The sequence below is a fragment of the Primulina eburnea genome, chromosome 10 (assembly GCF_022965805.1).
Source record: "Primulina eburnea isolate SZY01 chromosome 10, ASM2296580v1, whole genome shotgun sequence".
NCBI lineage: Eukaryota > Viridiplantae > Streptophyta > Magnoliopsida > Lamiales > Gesneriaceae > Primulina > Primulina eburnea.
Window position 1 is genome coordinate 8,412,924 of NC_133110.1, and position 16,191 is coordinate 8,429,114.

General features: G+C 37.7%; 1 protein-coding gene and 1 long non-coding RNA gene across 2 annotated transcripts; both read left to right on the plus strand.

The window, feature by feature from the left end:
* Positions 1-3,838: 3,838 nt before the first annotated feature.
* On the plus strand, positions 3,839-5,556 carry LOC140803701 (uncharacterized). Its single transcript, XR_012111916.1, has 2 exons — positions 3,839-4,219; positions 4,874-5,556. It is a non-coding gene; the product is annotated as an uncharacterized lncRNA (long non-coding RNA).
* Positions 5,557-5,902: 346 nt separating this feature from the next.
* LOC140842856 (uncharacterized) lies at positions 5,903-9,486 on the plus strand. Its single transcript, XM_073211057.1, has 6 exons — positions 5,903-6,166; positions 6,243-6,750; positions 6,797-7,316; positions 7,476-7,846; positions 8,351-8,560; positions 8,948-9,486. Exons 1-6 carry the CDS (start codon positions 5,903-5,905, stop codon positions 9,484-9,486), a joined length of 2,412 nt encoding a protein of 803 aa, XP_073067158.1.
* Positions 9,487-16,191: the final 6,705 nt, after the last annotated feature.

Sequence of the window (16,191 nt, forward strand, 5' to 3'; positions counted from 1 at the left end):
TGATATTTAAATGATTAGATAAAATTCTTTTAAAGGTGTGCTGAACTGATTCAGCTTCACTCAGGTATATCAAAGATTTTTAAAACTTAATATATTTGCTACTTTAAATGTGACGGTAAAGGGAGATTTCAAGAAAGAGTGTACAAGTATCGAAAAGGTTTCTCAATAAATCCAACATTTCATTCCAGGACTAAATACATTGAAGTCCAATTTCAATTTGTGAGAAAAGTAGTAGATGAATGAAGTGTAGATATGCACAAAACTGAAAGGATGTGTGGAGATGTGTATGATTCTCGACTAAATCTCAAGTGAGAGAAATGCTGGAAAATTAATGTGGAAGATGGCAGACACAACATTTATTGCAGTAGGTCCATTTTTCAAAATTGTGCGGCAAAGTTGACGAAGAAGAGGGCATGGTTTCATAGTATTTCACACAGACGATGAGCTCTATAAATAAAGATCTCTGCCCTCATTTCTTATAATCTCGTTCTCAATTCTCTATTATCTCATTTTATAGCATTTGAGTGCTTGAATTTTATAATATTTGTGAGGTATTTGCTCTCGTGTATTAAAAGTTTGTGTTATGTTTTGAAACACAATGAGATATTGTAACCCACAATATTATAGTGGATATATTTCAATTTGTCAGTAGTTTTTACCCTAATAATATTTATGGTTTTTTTTTTTACATAAATCTCATTATCCAATTTTATTCTTTGTTTTTCATATTTATATATCAAAATGTTTCACCTAAGACTAACATATGTATGCGTGTGTGCATGTATACCTATATATGTGTTGTGGGCGTGCGTGGTGCGATGGCATGGAAGTGAAGGAATAGGGTGACGTGCACACGGGGCTGCAGGACTCGCAACCAAGATGCCCGTGTGCATATGTGTAGGTTCTGCGCACAATGCCAGCGGTCGGTGGTGCAGACCAAATTCCGAGCCTCGTGGCATGATGCGTCGTAAATCCGCATTCGTTAACGATGCACCAGAGTTTTACAAGAAGGGCTGTCGCACAAGTTTTAGAAAGAAAATAGAGAAGGGAGGAGAAGAACAACATTCGGGATGAAGAAATTGTTAGTATGAGAGGTCTATAAATACCAGCGATTGAGATCCCTAAGCACACACATCATTAGCAAAAAAAAAAAAATATATCATCTATGGAGAGAGTTGGAGTTCTTAGAAAGCTTCAATGGGAGGAAAACAGAAAACATACAAATTATTCGATGACCGGAGCTAATGCTCGATCCGCTTCCGCATATTGTTTATCAAGTTCATAGTTGTGTAGATACATGATTTTATTGAAAAAAAAACTTTAACATTTGGTATCAGAGACATGATAACTATGTCTTGAAAATATTTGTTTTCATTTTCTGAAAATTAGATATCACGAAATTTTGGGAAAAAAAATTTATGGTAGTTTTACGTAAGAAACTTGAAGTTTGAAGGTCGAAGATAATAATATTAAGAAACTTGTCTTAAAATTTTGTTCTCGGTTGCACTTGAAATTTTTCCTTGAAGTGTTGATTATTAAATAAAGTTTTTAAATTTGGAAATGAAATGAGAAATTTTTGCATTCAGAAGGAGAAGTTGCAGAAAAATGCTTTGAAGATCAAATGAAAAGTTTTGCATTCACTAATTCCAATGGAATCACGTGTATGTGATGTGCTTAAATTTCCACACAAATGAAGATAATTGAATACAATTGTTGGTAAATAAATTCAATTTTTTTTTGAAATAATAATAATAATAATAATAATAATAATAATAATAATAATAATAATAATAATAATAATAATAATAATAATAATAAATGATTTGGAAATAGATTTTAATATTTTCAAATTCAGTGCCAATTCCAGTACATATTTATAAATTAATTTTTCATATTAGATATGATGTGAAATATTTTGGTATTTATTTGATATTATGCTTGCATTTATTTTTGAAGTTTTTAAATGCAAATTGTATTGAAAATTATTTTGGTAAATCAAGATTAACATTATGTTCATATTAAATTATATTAAGTTATTAATAATTTAAAATAAATATATCAAGTAAAAATATGAATATTAAATTATTTAATGAAAAATTTTGACTTATAAAAATCACATAAATGTGGATAATTAAGTTGAATAACAATTATAAGGTAACATAAGAAAACATGATCGGATGGAATTCTTCATGGATCGGTTTAAATTGCCTCGACTTGCCACCGGTCTCCCTGATTAACGTTGCTCTGTCTAAGAGTTAGGTATTAAAGGACCTTAGTCATACATATCTTTCTTGGGAGCACTCTTGAAAAATGTTGATTGTGTCACTAAATAATTATTATATAAAGCGTTAAATAAAGCCAAAATTTTGTTCAGTGAACCATATAATTTTAAATACTTGACGAATAGCCACAACATTTAATTATGAAAAATTATGCATTTAGTGGATTTGGGTCACATAATGAACATTAATTGTAATTAATTATATAAACATAATAAATTTTATCTAACATGGATTTTTGTTATATTTATATAACTAATTAGATTAAAATATCAAAATTATAGAAGTTAAGGGAAAATATATTTTGATAGTTTTATCATAATGTTCTAGAAAAATCTTATTGAATTAAAATTTTAGCCCATAGGAAAATTTTATGTTACTAGATTTTTAAAACATGATTTACATTGATAAAACATGATATTAACTCAAAATTTTAAAAATAATAAGCATATTATATTTTTATGCAGTTATGCAATCTGCGAGTTTTTCTTATATGAAATGTGACATTCTCGAACTGAATGAAGATATTTATAAAATATGGAAATAAATAATTCTTTTCAATTAGGTAAATGAATATTGATTATGCTATACAGAAAGACGAACCATCTGCTATTATTGAAAACAACATTCCAGATGATGATGATCTTTATGAAAAATGGAATCAATCTAATCGATTCTGCGTAATGTTCATAAATAACAAAATATCTACTGGCATGGTTGGTTCCGTCGATCAGCATAATAATGTCAAATAATTACTGAAGACTACTGATAAACATTTTCAATCTTCAGATAAGACATTTTCCAACACTTTAATTATGAAATTCTCTTCATTAAAGCTTACTAGTATGAGAGCTGTGGGAGATCACATAATAAAAATGTGGGATATAGCGGCTCGTCTCAAAACACTTGAAGTAGAAATATCTGAAACTTTTATTGTGCACTAAATTTTATGCACTCTTCCACAACAATATGGACCCTTCAAAATTTCCTACAACACACATAAAAATAAGTGGTCAATAAATGAATTAATGACCATGTGTATTCAAGAGGAAGGAAGTTAGTTAAAGGAAACGAGTGATAATGTTTTTATAACAACACAAAGAAATTATAAGAAGCAAGCCAAAATCAAGGGAAAAGGGAAATGAATAATTTCACCCCAACCTAACATCAAGAAATAATCCAAGTGTTTCTTCTGTAAAAAGACGAAATACATAAAGAAGGATTGCATTAAATTTAATGATTGACTTGAAAATAAAGGTATTCCTATTTCATTTATCTGTTATTAATTTAATATGGTCGATATGATTTATAACACATGGTAAATTGATTATGACTCTACGATCTATGTTACAAATACTTTGCACGATATGCAAAGCTTAAGGAAACCTCTAAGAAACGAGCGGAACATCTATTCAAGATGTGAGAGCCCAAGTTATAACACCCCAAGCCCATCCCATTTCGTATTTATTTTAATAATAATAATAATAATAATAATAATAATAATAAAGAAAAAGGATAAGCTCTTTCTCTCTCCCCGTTTTCCTGTCCAGCACCCGAAAGCTCCATCTTTCTTTGTTTTTGTCAATTTCGAAGCTTTGACCTTCGATTCTAGCCGCTCCGGTCGCCGAAAAATTTAAGTAAATACATATTTGGAATCCTCTCGACAAGGGCTACCCAGTGATACTCATTTTGCAAGGTTTTATCGCGATCCCGTTCGAACCCGTGAACCTTGGCTCGTTCGAATTTTTTTCTTCGCCTCGATTTCTTGTTATTTTGAGCTTGGACAACTGATTTTATAGTTGTACTCGGAATTTGAAGTGTTTGAGGTAAAAATTCAGATTTTAGGGTTTCGAATTTTGGGCATTTTAATTCAATTGAGTTCCAATAATTAATATATATTGGATTATTGATTGTAGGTGCTATATCGGAGCCGATTGGAGGTATTAAGCTAATTTTCGAATTTTATTTAGATAATATTTCGAATTTAGCCTATTAATTTGGGAATTTATGATTTGTGAAATGTTAAATCGTTATTGGGATGTGTTTACAGCATTAGAAATAAAAAAAATGAACATTTTGGAAATTCCTAGTAAATATCGAAAGTTCAAGTTGTCCGGTATTGAGAGATTTAAGTTAAATAAATCATTATATTTGACTTTGCGATGAATTTTAGAAATTGTGAAGCCTAAATTAAGGATTTTTGGAATTTTAGGCTAAATTAGGGAATATTGGAAAAATAAATGAGACTTGATATGAAATGTATTATTTGCCACATGATTGGATTCTGCGAGAAATCCTTAATATATTTGGGTGGTAAATTAGTTATCAGTTGAGGTACGTATGAACCGTTTTCTTATGACGTCTATAGCGATGTGGAATGACATTAAGTATTTTGTAATGAGTTGTGGCGTGCTTTATGTGCCTATGTGAATACGTGATTGCATTCATGCATTTATTTGAGTTGATACATAGCATTTCGAGCCTTGACTCCGTTGATTGCTATCATTGCTGATCTGTTGAGATGTTGCGTCATCTATGGATGCGAGTGATAGGATAGATCACTCCTGACATCTTATCGATGGAACGAGTGATAGGATTAGCACTCTCCAGATGACTGCTCGAGGACTGACCGGGTCGCTACCGGACCCTCGATGCTACGTGCATGGATGAGCGACGACATGATATTACGTTGCTGCATTCCTGGCACGGGTGGCCACTGTTCCTGTTGCTGATGCGTTTTATTGGACTCCGTTTTGGTATCCGTTATTTCATTGTTACCGACACGCATTGCATTGCATTTCATTGCATTTTACTTGATTTTATTTCACGTCAGATATAATTGTCATAATTTTACTGGTTCGTCGTACTAGGGCCTGACCCGTCTTTTCGTTTATGGTGTGGTTGTTTTTTATGCCATAGCAGATTATCCAGGAGGATTTGACGCGTCTGGTGGAGCGTCAGGTAGCGGTGCCCAGTAGTTGGATTGTTGTTGCGAGTTCCCAGATATTATATTATGGAGTCATACATTTACCGGGGAGATGCCCCGTATAGATGTACTGTTATTCTTACGATGTTTTGAATTGATAGTTATGTGATCGAGCCTTGCCGGCTCTGCATGTGTTTAGTCCTGGCCAGTGCGGCTATAGGTTATGAATTGATGTTGTGACTTTATTTCGAGTATATAAATGTTGTTTGTGTTGTTTGGAAATTTTTGAGATGTCCTACTTACGGGGAGGTCATGCCGAAATTTCTATTGGCCCAAAAGGAAAATTTTTAATCGCTTTCGCTGTTTACATTAATAAATCATGGTTGTTTGGTCATTAAATGTTAATCAGGTGCACTGGTCCCCCACAGTTGATATCAGAGCGTAACTGGGATATGCTCGAATTAGAGTCTAGGGCACTTGAGTCTAGACACAAATAAAATGATTGCGTATGTGTTTGACTATTTACTCTTGTTTGAACTATGTGCTATGATTTATTTGAATTAGCTTGAGTTAGCACTGTTGATTAGATTTTGAACTTAGTTTAATAACTAGCTACGAGACTAAGTTCAGCTTTCCTTTGGTTATTTTGTGCTTATTAAGTTATTTGCCTTGGTCTTAAATCCTTGTGTCTTATAGAATGGCACCTGGAGGAAGAGGCAAAAAGGGAAAAGAAGTTGTCCAGGAGTCAGAAGCCCAGAATGTCCGAGGACTTGAAGATATTGTCAGGGGTAGACGTGGTCGTCCTGCATCCCAGGTTGCTAGAAACGTGGAGGAAGAAGTGAATCAGGAAGTTGAGCAGTTGACTAAGAAAGTTGGTGGGATGCAATTAATAATTTCTCAGTTTCAAGAATTACGTCCTCCCAAATTCTTTGGCACTGAAAATGGCGAAAAAGCCTCCGTGGTTGAAAAGCATAAACCATCTATTTAATTTGCTCGAATATACCGAAAGTGTCAGACTTAAGCTTGCATTCTATCAGTTAAAAGATCGAGCACAACTTTGGTGGGAAGCTGCAGAGGAAGCACTGAAAGCATCTGGACAAATCATTACTTGGGAAGTATTCCGTACTCAGTTTAACCAAGAATATGCACCTCCTTCTTATTATTATGGCAAGGAAGAAGAGTTCAACCAATTGGTGCAGGGAAATAAAACAGTTGTTGAATATGCTTCTCAATTTTCTGCTCTTTTGCCATATGTGCCGTATGTTGCAAGAAATGATCAGTCCAAACTTTCTCGTTTCCTGCATGGGCTACAAGGGACTATACATACTTTGGTGATGACTGGATCGCCTAATACATATGTTCAAGCTGTAGAAATGGCGAAGAAGATAGAGGCTAGTCTGCTCATAGGAGAATCACGGCCAGTTCCAGTTCCAGCCTCTACTTCTCAAGGATCTGGAAGTCATATGCCGATGCCAGCGGGTTTATCTCCTTATCAGCCTCAACAGTCATCCCAGCAACCGAAGCAACAACGATTCAGAGCAAGAGGTAAACAATTTAAGAAGTAGATCTCAATCCAGCTCCTCCAGTTCAGGTAGTACTAAAGGGAGCAGTGTTGTTGGGTCTTCGAATGCTGTGTACTGTGATCGCTGTGGTGGAAGACATTTTAGTTCACAGTGTGTAGGAGTCCAGGGGTCTTGCTATATATGTGGTCAAGTTGGGCATTTTGCTAAAGTGTGGCCCAATGCCCAAAGACAGCAATTTCAGCCACAACAGTCTGGACAGGTTCCCCGAGGACTAGCTTTTAAGCCATATGCTCCTGCACAGTCATTTCAGCAGTCCGGCTATCCACCACCTCGAGGTCCTCCTCAGCAACAATTTCCGGTGCCGCAGCAGGCTAGAGTACATGCATTGACTCAGGACCAGGCTCAGGATGCACCAGGCGGAGTGATTGCAGGTATTTGCTATGTTTTCGATTATCCTGCACGTGTATTGATAGACACTGAAGCATCTCATTCATTTTTATCTGCTGCATTTGTTGATGAGCATGAGATTGCTACTATTCCGTTGTTGGATACTGTGTCTGTGGCTACTCCTGCCGGTGTATACTTGATGTCTCGTGAGATAGTCATAAATTGTGTGATTAGATTTGAGGATAATATTATGATAACTAATCTAATCAAATTAGCCATGTCTGATTTCGATTGTATCCTCGGTATGGATATATTGACGAATTATCGAGCTACTGTGGACTGTTTCCATGGAATTGTCAGATTTAGACCGTATTATGGCAGCAAATGGAATTTTTATGGTTATGATTCACAGTCTCGAATTCCATTAGTATCTGCAATGGAAATGTTCAGGTTGTTGTCAATCGGCAACGAAGGATTTTTGATCTATGCTCTTGATGCAACACGGGAAGAACGATTGAAAGTTTCAGACATCCCCGTTGTCAAGGATTTTCCTGATGTATTTCCTGATGAGATTCTGGGTTTTCCGCCTCAAAGGGAAATAGATCTTACCATTGAATTGACGCCAGGGACAAATCCTATATCTAGAGCACCATATCGTTTAGCTCCGACAGAGTTGAAAGAACTCAAAGAACAGCTTCAGGATTTACTGGAGAAAGGCTATATCAGACCAAGTATGTCGCCTTGGGGAGCTCCAGTATTGTTCGTAAAGAAGAAAGACGGAACGATGAGAATGTGAGTCGATTATCAGCAGTTGAACCGGGCTACTGTGAAGAATAAGTATCCTCTGCCGCGTATTGAAGACTTGTTTGATCAGTTGCAGGGTACTTCTGTGTATTCCAAGATTGATCTTCGTTCCGGATACCATCAGCTCAGAGTCCGAGAGGAAGATGTTCCTAAGACAGCGTTTCGGACACGTTATGGACACTATGAATTCCTAGTTGTGCCGTTTGGGTTGACTAATGCTCCAGCGGTGTTTATGGATTTAATGAATCGTGTATTCCGGGAATTCATAGATAAATTCGTTATCGTTTTATTGATGACATCTTGATTTATTCCAAGTCAAAGAAAGAGCACGAAAAACATTTGACACTAGTTCTCCAAACACTCAGAGAAGCAGCAGTTGTATGCCAAGTTTTCTAAGTGGGAGTTCTGGTTGGACATAGTTTTATTTTTAGGCCATGTTATATCTGCACAAGGAGTATCTGTTGATCCTAGTAAAGTTGAAGCTGTTATCAATTGGCCTAAACCAACCAATGTGTCTGAGATTCGAAGCTTTTTGGGATTAGCTGGGTATTATAGGCGTTTCATTGAGGGATCTTCTAGAATAGCTAGGCCTATGACCCAGTTGACACAGAAAGATCGACGTTTTGTGTGGACTGCAGAATGTGAGTCTAGTTTTTGGACTTTGAAAGAAAAATCGACCACATCTCCAGTGCTAGCTTTGCCTTCAGGCTCAGGTGGATTTGTTGTCTGTACAGATGCTTCTCTAAATGGACTGGGTTGTGTTTTGATGCAAAATGGGCGAGTGATTGCATATGCATCTCGTCAGTTGAAGCCACATGAGACTCGATATCCAGTTCATGATTTGGAGTTAGCTGCCATTATGTTTGCATTGAAGATATGGCGTCATTATCTGTACGGGGAACAATTTGTGATTTATTCTGATCACAAGAGTCTGAAGTATCTTTTCACACAGTCTAACTTGAATATGAGACATCGTCGATGGTTGGAATTACTTAAAGACTTTGATTGTGAGATTCAGTACCAACTAGGGAGAATGAATCAAGTTGCAGATGCTTTGAGTAGAAAGGTTCAGCCAAAAATGTTGGCATCTTTGACTATTTCAAAGGTTCATGAGCATTTGGGAACTTCAGGATGGACTTATCAGTCTAATGGCGACTACCTTATAGTTTCATCTATTCAAGTTGAACCACAAATTGTTTCTAAAATTAAAGCATCACAGAGAACTGATCCGCATGTTCATAGATTGAAAGAATTGACTCAGACAGGTCAATCAGACAAGTTCAGTGTTGCTTCAGATGGATGTCTGCGCTATAATGGTAGACTTGTGGTTCCGAATTTGATAGACTTAAAAGAAGCTATACTTCGAGAAGCTCATTGTAGTCGACACAGTATTCATCCTGGAATCAGAAAGATGTATCATACTTTGAAATCTCATTATTGGTGGGAAGGTATGAAGAAAGAGATTTCTGACTTTGTTGCTAGATGTTTGACGTGCCAACAGGTTAAAGCTGAGAGAATGAGACCTGGTGGTATGTTACATAGTCTTGAAGTGCCACAGTGGAATTGAGAGCACATTGCTATGGATTTTATGACGCACCTACCTCGTTCTAATCGTGGTTGTGATGCGATTTGGGTGATTGTGGATAGATTATCTAAATCAGCCCATTTTATTCCTTATGATCGTACATGTACTTATAAGAAAATGGCAAAAATGTACATCGATCATGTCGTGAGATTGCATGGTGTGCCTGTAACCATAGTATCAGATCGTGATCTCAGGTTTGCTTCAAAGTTTTGGGGTAGTTTGCAATCAGCATTGGGTTCAAAGTTGGCGACGAGTATTGCATATCACCCACAGACAGATGGTCAGTCAGAGAGGACCATTCAGACACTCGAGGATATGTTGCGAGCAGTCGTGATGGATTTTAGTGGTGGTTGGCTGGAATCATTGTCACTTGTTGAATTCTCTTACAATAATAGTTTCCAAGCAACCATCGGAATGGCACCATTTGAAGCCTTATATGGCAGAAAATGTAGATCTCCGATATGCTGGGAAGATGTAGGAGAAAAACAGATGGCAATACCAGAATTTATACAAGAAATGAAAGAGAAAGTTGAAATGATCAGGAAAAGAATGAAAGCAGCTCAGGATCGTCAAGCCAGCTATGCTAATAAAAGGCGTAGACCTTTAGAGTTTCAGGTTGGCGACCAGGTTTTCTTGAAAGTATCACCGTTTCGTGGTACTATGAGATTTGGGCGCAAAGGGAAGCTAGCTCCGCGTTATATTGGTCCATATGCGATTGTTGAGAGGATTGGCATATTAGCTTATCATTTGGACTTACCGCAGAGTTTGTCTGCGATATATGATGTGTTTCATGTATCTATGTTACGAAGGTACGAGCCAGATCCTTCTCATGTCTTGAGGACTGATGAGGTGGAGTTGGATAGTTCCCTTAGCTATGTTGAGCATCCAGTGCAAATTCTTGATCGTAAAGAAAAGCAACTCAGGAATAAGACGATTCCACTAGTTATGGTGCAATGGAGTAGACATGGGAGAGAAGAAGCTACATGGGAATTAGAGGCTAAGATGCGTCAGGATTGGCCTCATTTGTTTGAAAATGTAATAAATTATTCCATATATTCTGATTTCCCAATGTACTATCAGTGGTAAATGTTTAACCAATTTTGTATAAATATTGTATATGCTAGATTTCGAGGACGAAATCTTTTATTAGTAGGGGAGAATGTGAGAGCCCAAGTTATAACACCCGAAGCCCAGCCCATTTCGTATTTATTTTAAATAATAATAATAATAATAATAAAAGAAAAAGGATAAGCTCTTTCTCTCTCCCCGTTTTCCTCTCCAGCACCGAAAGCTCCATCTTTCTTTGTTTTTGTCAATTTCGAAGCTTTGACCTTCGATTCTAGCCGCTCCGGTCGCCGAAAAATTTAAGTAAATACATATTCGGAATCCTCTCGACAAGGGCTACCCAGTGATACCCATTTTGCAAGGTTTTATCGCGATCCCGTTCGAACCCGTGAACCTTGGCTCGTTCGAATTTTGTTCTTCGCCTCGATTTCTTGTTATTTCGAGCTTGGACAACTGATTTTATAGTTGTACTCGGAATTTGAAGTGTTTGAGGTAAAATTCAGATTTTAGGGTTTCGAATTTTGGGCATTTTAATTCAATTGAGTTCCAATAATTAATATATATTGGATTATTGATTGTAGGTGCTATATCGGAGCCGATTGGAGGTATTAAGCTAATTTTCGAAATTTATTTAGATAATATTTCGAATTTAGCCTATTAATTTGGGAATTTATGATTTGTGAAATGTTAAATCGTTATTGGGATGTGTTTACAGCATTAGAAATAAAAAAATGAACATTTTGGAAATTCCTAGTAAATATCGAAAATTTCAGATTCGATATGATCGAATTTTCGAAAGTTCAAGTTGTCCGGTATTGAGAGATTTAAGTTAAATAAATCATTATATTTGACTTTGCGATGAATTTTAGAAATTGTAAAGCCTAAATTAAGGATTTTTGGAATTTTAGGCTAAATTAGGGAATAATTGGAAAAATAAATGGGACTTGATATGAAATGTATTATTTGCCACAGGATTGGATTCTGCGAGAAATCCTTAATATATTTGGGTGGTAAATTAGTTATCAGTTGAGGTACGTATGAACCGTTTTCTTATGGCGTCTATAGCGATGTGGAATGACATTAAGTATTTTGTAATGAGTTGTGGCGTGCTTTATGTGCCTATGTGAATACGTGATTGCATTCATGCATTTATTTGAGTTGATACATAGCATTTCGAGCCTTGACTCCGTTGATTGCTATCATTGCTGATCTGTTGAGATGTTGCGTCATCTATGGATGCGAGTGATAGGATAGATCACTCCTGACATCTTATCGATGGAACGAGTGATAGGATTAGCACTCTCCTGATGACTGCTCGAGGACTGACCGGGTCGCTACCTGGACCCTCGATGCTACGTGCATGGATGAGTGGCGGCATGATATTACGTTGCTGCATTCCTGGCACGGGTGGCCACTGTTCCTGTTGCTGATGCGTTTTATTGGACTCCGTTTTGGTATCCGTTATTTCATTGTTACCGACACGCATTGCATTGCATTTCATTGCATTTTACTTGATTTTATTTCACGTCAGTTATAATTGTCATAATTTTACTGGTTCGTCGTACTGGGGCCTGACCCGTCTTTTCTGTTTATGTTGTGGTTGTTTTTGATGCTATAGCAGATTATCCAGGAGGATTTGACGCGTCTGGTGGAGGGTCAGGTAGCGGTGCCCAGTAGTTGGATTGTTGTTGCGAGTTCCCAGATATTATATTATGGAATCATACATTTATCGAGGAGATGCTCCGTGTAGCTGTACTGTTATTCTTACGATGTTTTGAATTGATAGTTGTGTGATCGAGCCTTGCCGGCTCTGCATGTGTTTAGTCCTGGCCAGTGCGGCTATAGGTTATGAATTGATGTTGTGACTTTATTTCGAGTATATATATGTTGTGTTTGGAAATTTTTGAGATGTCATACTTACGGGGAGGTCATGCCGAAATTTCTATTGGCCCAAAAGGAAATTTTTTAATCGCTTTCGCTGTTTACATTAATAAATCCTGGTTGTTTGGTCATTAAACGTTAATCAGGTGCACGGGCCCCCGCACAAGAAACAAGATATTTTAGCATATGGAGGCTATTGGGACTTGCTGCCTTATATTGATAATGGTTTTATTTTCAAATTGGAAAAGACAATTTATATTCCTAGTTTTTCTAGTAATTTAATTTCGGTTTCAAATCTTGTATCACTTGGTTATTCCTTCCAATTTTTGGATAAATCAATAAATTTATTTTATAAATCAAATATTGTTGGAAATTGTACAATGATTAATGATCTTTTCTCTATTTCTGAAACGTCCACTACTTTTAAACCTTAAAATCCTACTAATTTTTTTAATATAACATTTGAAATTCATATTTAAAATGACTTAACATTCTAACATCCAAAAATAATTTAACATCTAAAAAATCAAAGTGCACAAAATCTCTTTACAAAAATCCTATGTCAACCATTAACATGATCAAAATTAACTTCAAAATAAAGCATAAAAATCTCTAGTTAAATCATTAACAAAATCTTTAAAACTTTGACTATCAAGCTAATGCGGAAAATAATGTCCCTCGAGAATGTGCTACCAGACTCGATTCACTCAAGCGCCAACGCCTCCCTCAATCTCATCCTCACCTACAACATTCAAACCTAGTGAGTCTAATGACTCAACATGTTCTAAACATGAATAATAAATAATACATATACAATCACATGCATTAAAAATCATACTTTTATTCAATATAAACTAGCATAGATTTTGTAAGCATCATAAATCGTCAAATCATAAAGCTTTCCATTATTTATCGTTTTGGGTGAAGTTGATCTTTGAAAGTGACTAACTATATCATGTAGTCAACTGATCATTCTTATCTCACCATTGCGCATGAGGACGGACACTACGCACCGACGTAAATGGAAATACAATCGTTAGGCTCCCTCTAGAGTCTTCTCTCGTAAACGGGCTCCCTCTGAGGCCTTCTCCCTCACGATATTTTCAATAATCATATAATCATATCCTTTTTGTCACAGTCAATTCACATCTTTCAAAATATTTTTCTTTTCTTTTTAATCATAAAATATCGCGTCCTTTCTAAATTCGTAAAATAACATTTTAACAGTAAAAATTGTACAACTTTATCATAAATCATAAAATCACATATTTTCATCATAAACGTTTTAAAATATCATTTAGCATGCATTATGATTTTTCGAGACACTGCCACCCTTTTTTTTACTACCTAGGTGTAAAATGAACGTTTTACCCTTGGACCTTAACGTTCCCGATTTTGACTTTATCTTACTTTTATTTACTTGAAATATCCCAAATAATTATTTAAGCTTACATGTGGCTTCTAATATTTTTATTTAACTTAAAATCCGGTTTTTTGATTTAATTCCTTAATTAATAAACCGTGAAGCGTTTAAACCCGAATTTATTCAAAACTTAGTATTTTATTCCCAAAATTTAAGCATAGACATTTCATAACTAAACTACCCTCGTGAACCATGAATTGAGCCCCGAGGACCGTGGTTCGAGCCCTTCCCTTCACCCAGCCATGTTCGATCCCGAAAGTCCCTAGGAACACTCAGCCTCACCCAAACCACGAGCCACCACCGAGCCACCCTCGATCAGCCCTGACCTTCCTTGACCCTACCTTAACCCTCTTGGACTAGTGCACTAGCCCAGTCCGCGCGAACCACCCTTGCGCATGAACTCCTAGCCGCGACCCTCTTTCATCGAGCCACCATGGACCATGCTGCACCAGCCCGATCCCTGACCCCAGGCCATACTCCATAGACCCTACTGGACTATCCTAGACCATCACTAACTGAGCCGCACACCCCCTTGAAAAATCCAGCCGACGCATGCACGGGTGAGAGTCCTTGTGCTCGTGGACTCCCCCTTCGCTGCACCCGCCGAGGCCATGAAGAGGAACCAAGAATCTATGTTTGCTGAGGAACAAGCCACTTGCCAGGAGCGAGAGAAAAATACTGAGGGCCACCATAGTAGGGTTGAAGAGACACATCCCCTCCCAAACGAGGGGAATACGGAGATGGGAGAAATGTGGAAGGAAATACGGATGTTGAGGCAGTAGTTGGGAAGCAGAGCGCCGGCACCCAAGAGAGGAAGTCCTTTTTCACTTACCATTTTGGAAAAAGGGCTTCCTCCAAGTTTCCGACAATCAAATGTGTGAGAGTACGATGGACGTACTGACCCAAAAGAACATTTGGGAAGGTTTTTAGAACTCAACTCTGTTGAATCAAGTATTCAGATAGAGTTAAGTGTAAGGTGTTTCTGGGCACGTTGTTGAGGTCAGCCCATCAATGGTTTAACACCTTGCAGCCCAACTCCGTACGATCTTTCGAGGTTTTTTCCGCTACTTTCTTCACAGATTCACTAGCAGTAAGAGGCACCAAAGAAATTATTTGAGCTTGTTTGTGATGAAGCAGCAAGAGAGTGAAACTCTGTGAGAATTTATCCGGCGTTCCAACGATGCAGCGCTGGATATACCAGATGCTTCCCCTGACATCATGATAAGTGTCTTTACCCAAGGACTGAGGGGAGGGGAGTTATTTAAATCATTGGTCAAGAAACCTCCATCAAGTTATGATGATATGTTATCTCGAGCATAAAAATATGTAAATCTAGAAGATGCCCAGCGGCATAAGAGGATGGAGCAGCTGCCTTGGGAAGTAGAGTTGAGGGAGCGGAAAGAGGAGGTAGGAAGAGAGGTGCGGGCGAGAGGGAGGAAGATAAATCTAGGGGCAGAGGACAATTCTCATCCCATGTTCCTCTGGATATGAGTCGTGACAAGGTGATGGAGGTGAGGGAACTCGAGGGGAGGTAGGGGAAGTTGCAAATGGTTGACAGCAGTGCTAGATTACCTTCCTGGGACAGACGAGAATGATCCTCATCCGGGAGTCGACAGAGGTCTCGCCCGTCCCCTAGGCGTGGTCAAGGCCCTTCATGGATAAATCAGAGGGTCGGGGAGCAGAGAGAGGAAGGTCGATGTCAAGATGTTCCTCAGGAGCCTGTCGAACCGAGGAGGTAAATGAATGATGATAACCACCCTATGAGAGGAATGATTCATATAATCTCGGGGGGTGCCACTGATGGAGACTCTAGGGGAGCTCAGAATGCACATGAGAGAAGGTTAGAGAACTTTGAGATATCTAGGGGTGAAGACTTACCACAAGACTCCGTCATCAGCTTTGGGCCGAAAGGCCTCAGAGGCGTTGTGACTCCACATAACGATGCCTTGGTGGTGACGGCCACCATTGCCAATTATGATGTGGCGAGGATATTTATTGATAATGGAGGCTCCGTAAACATCTTGTTCAAGAGCACGTTGGATCAAATGAAGGTGGAAGGATTTGAGTTTGAGCCGGTCTCCACCCCGCTATATGGGTTTGCAGGACACGCCATCCCGACTTTGGGTCAGATTGTTCTTACCCTATCATTGGGGACTGATCCTCGGCGGATAACAAAATTGATAGCCTTCACCGTGGTGGATACCCCTTCAGTGTATAATGAAATTCTAGGATGGCCAGCACTGAAGGATTTCAGAGCCGTAGATCCCACTCATCATCAGAAGCTTAAGTTTCCTGTGAGAAATAGAGTTGGAGTCTTG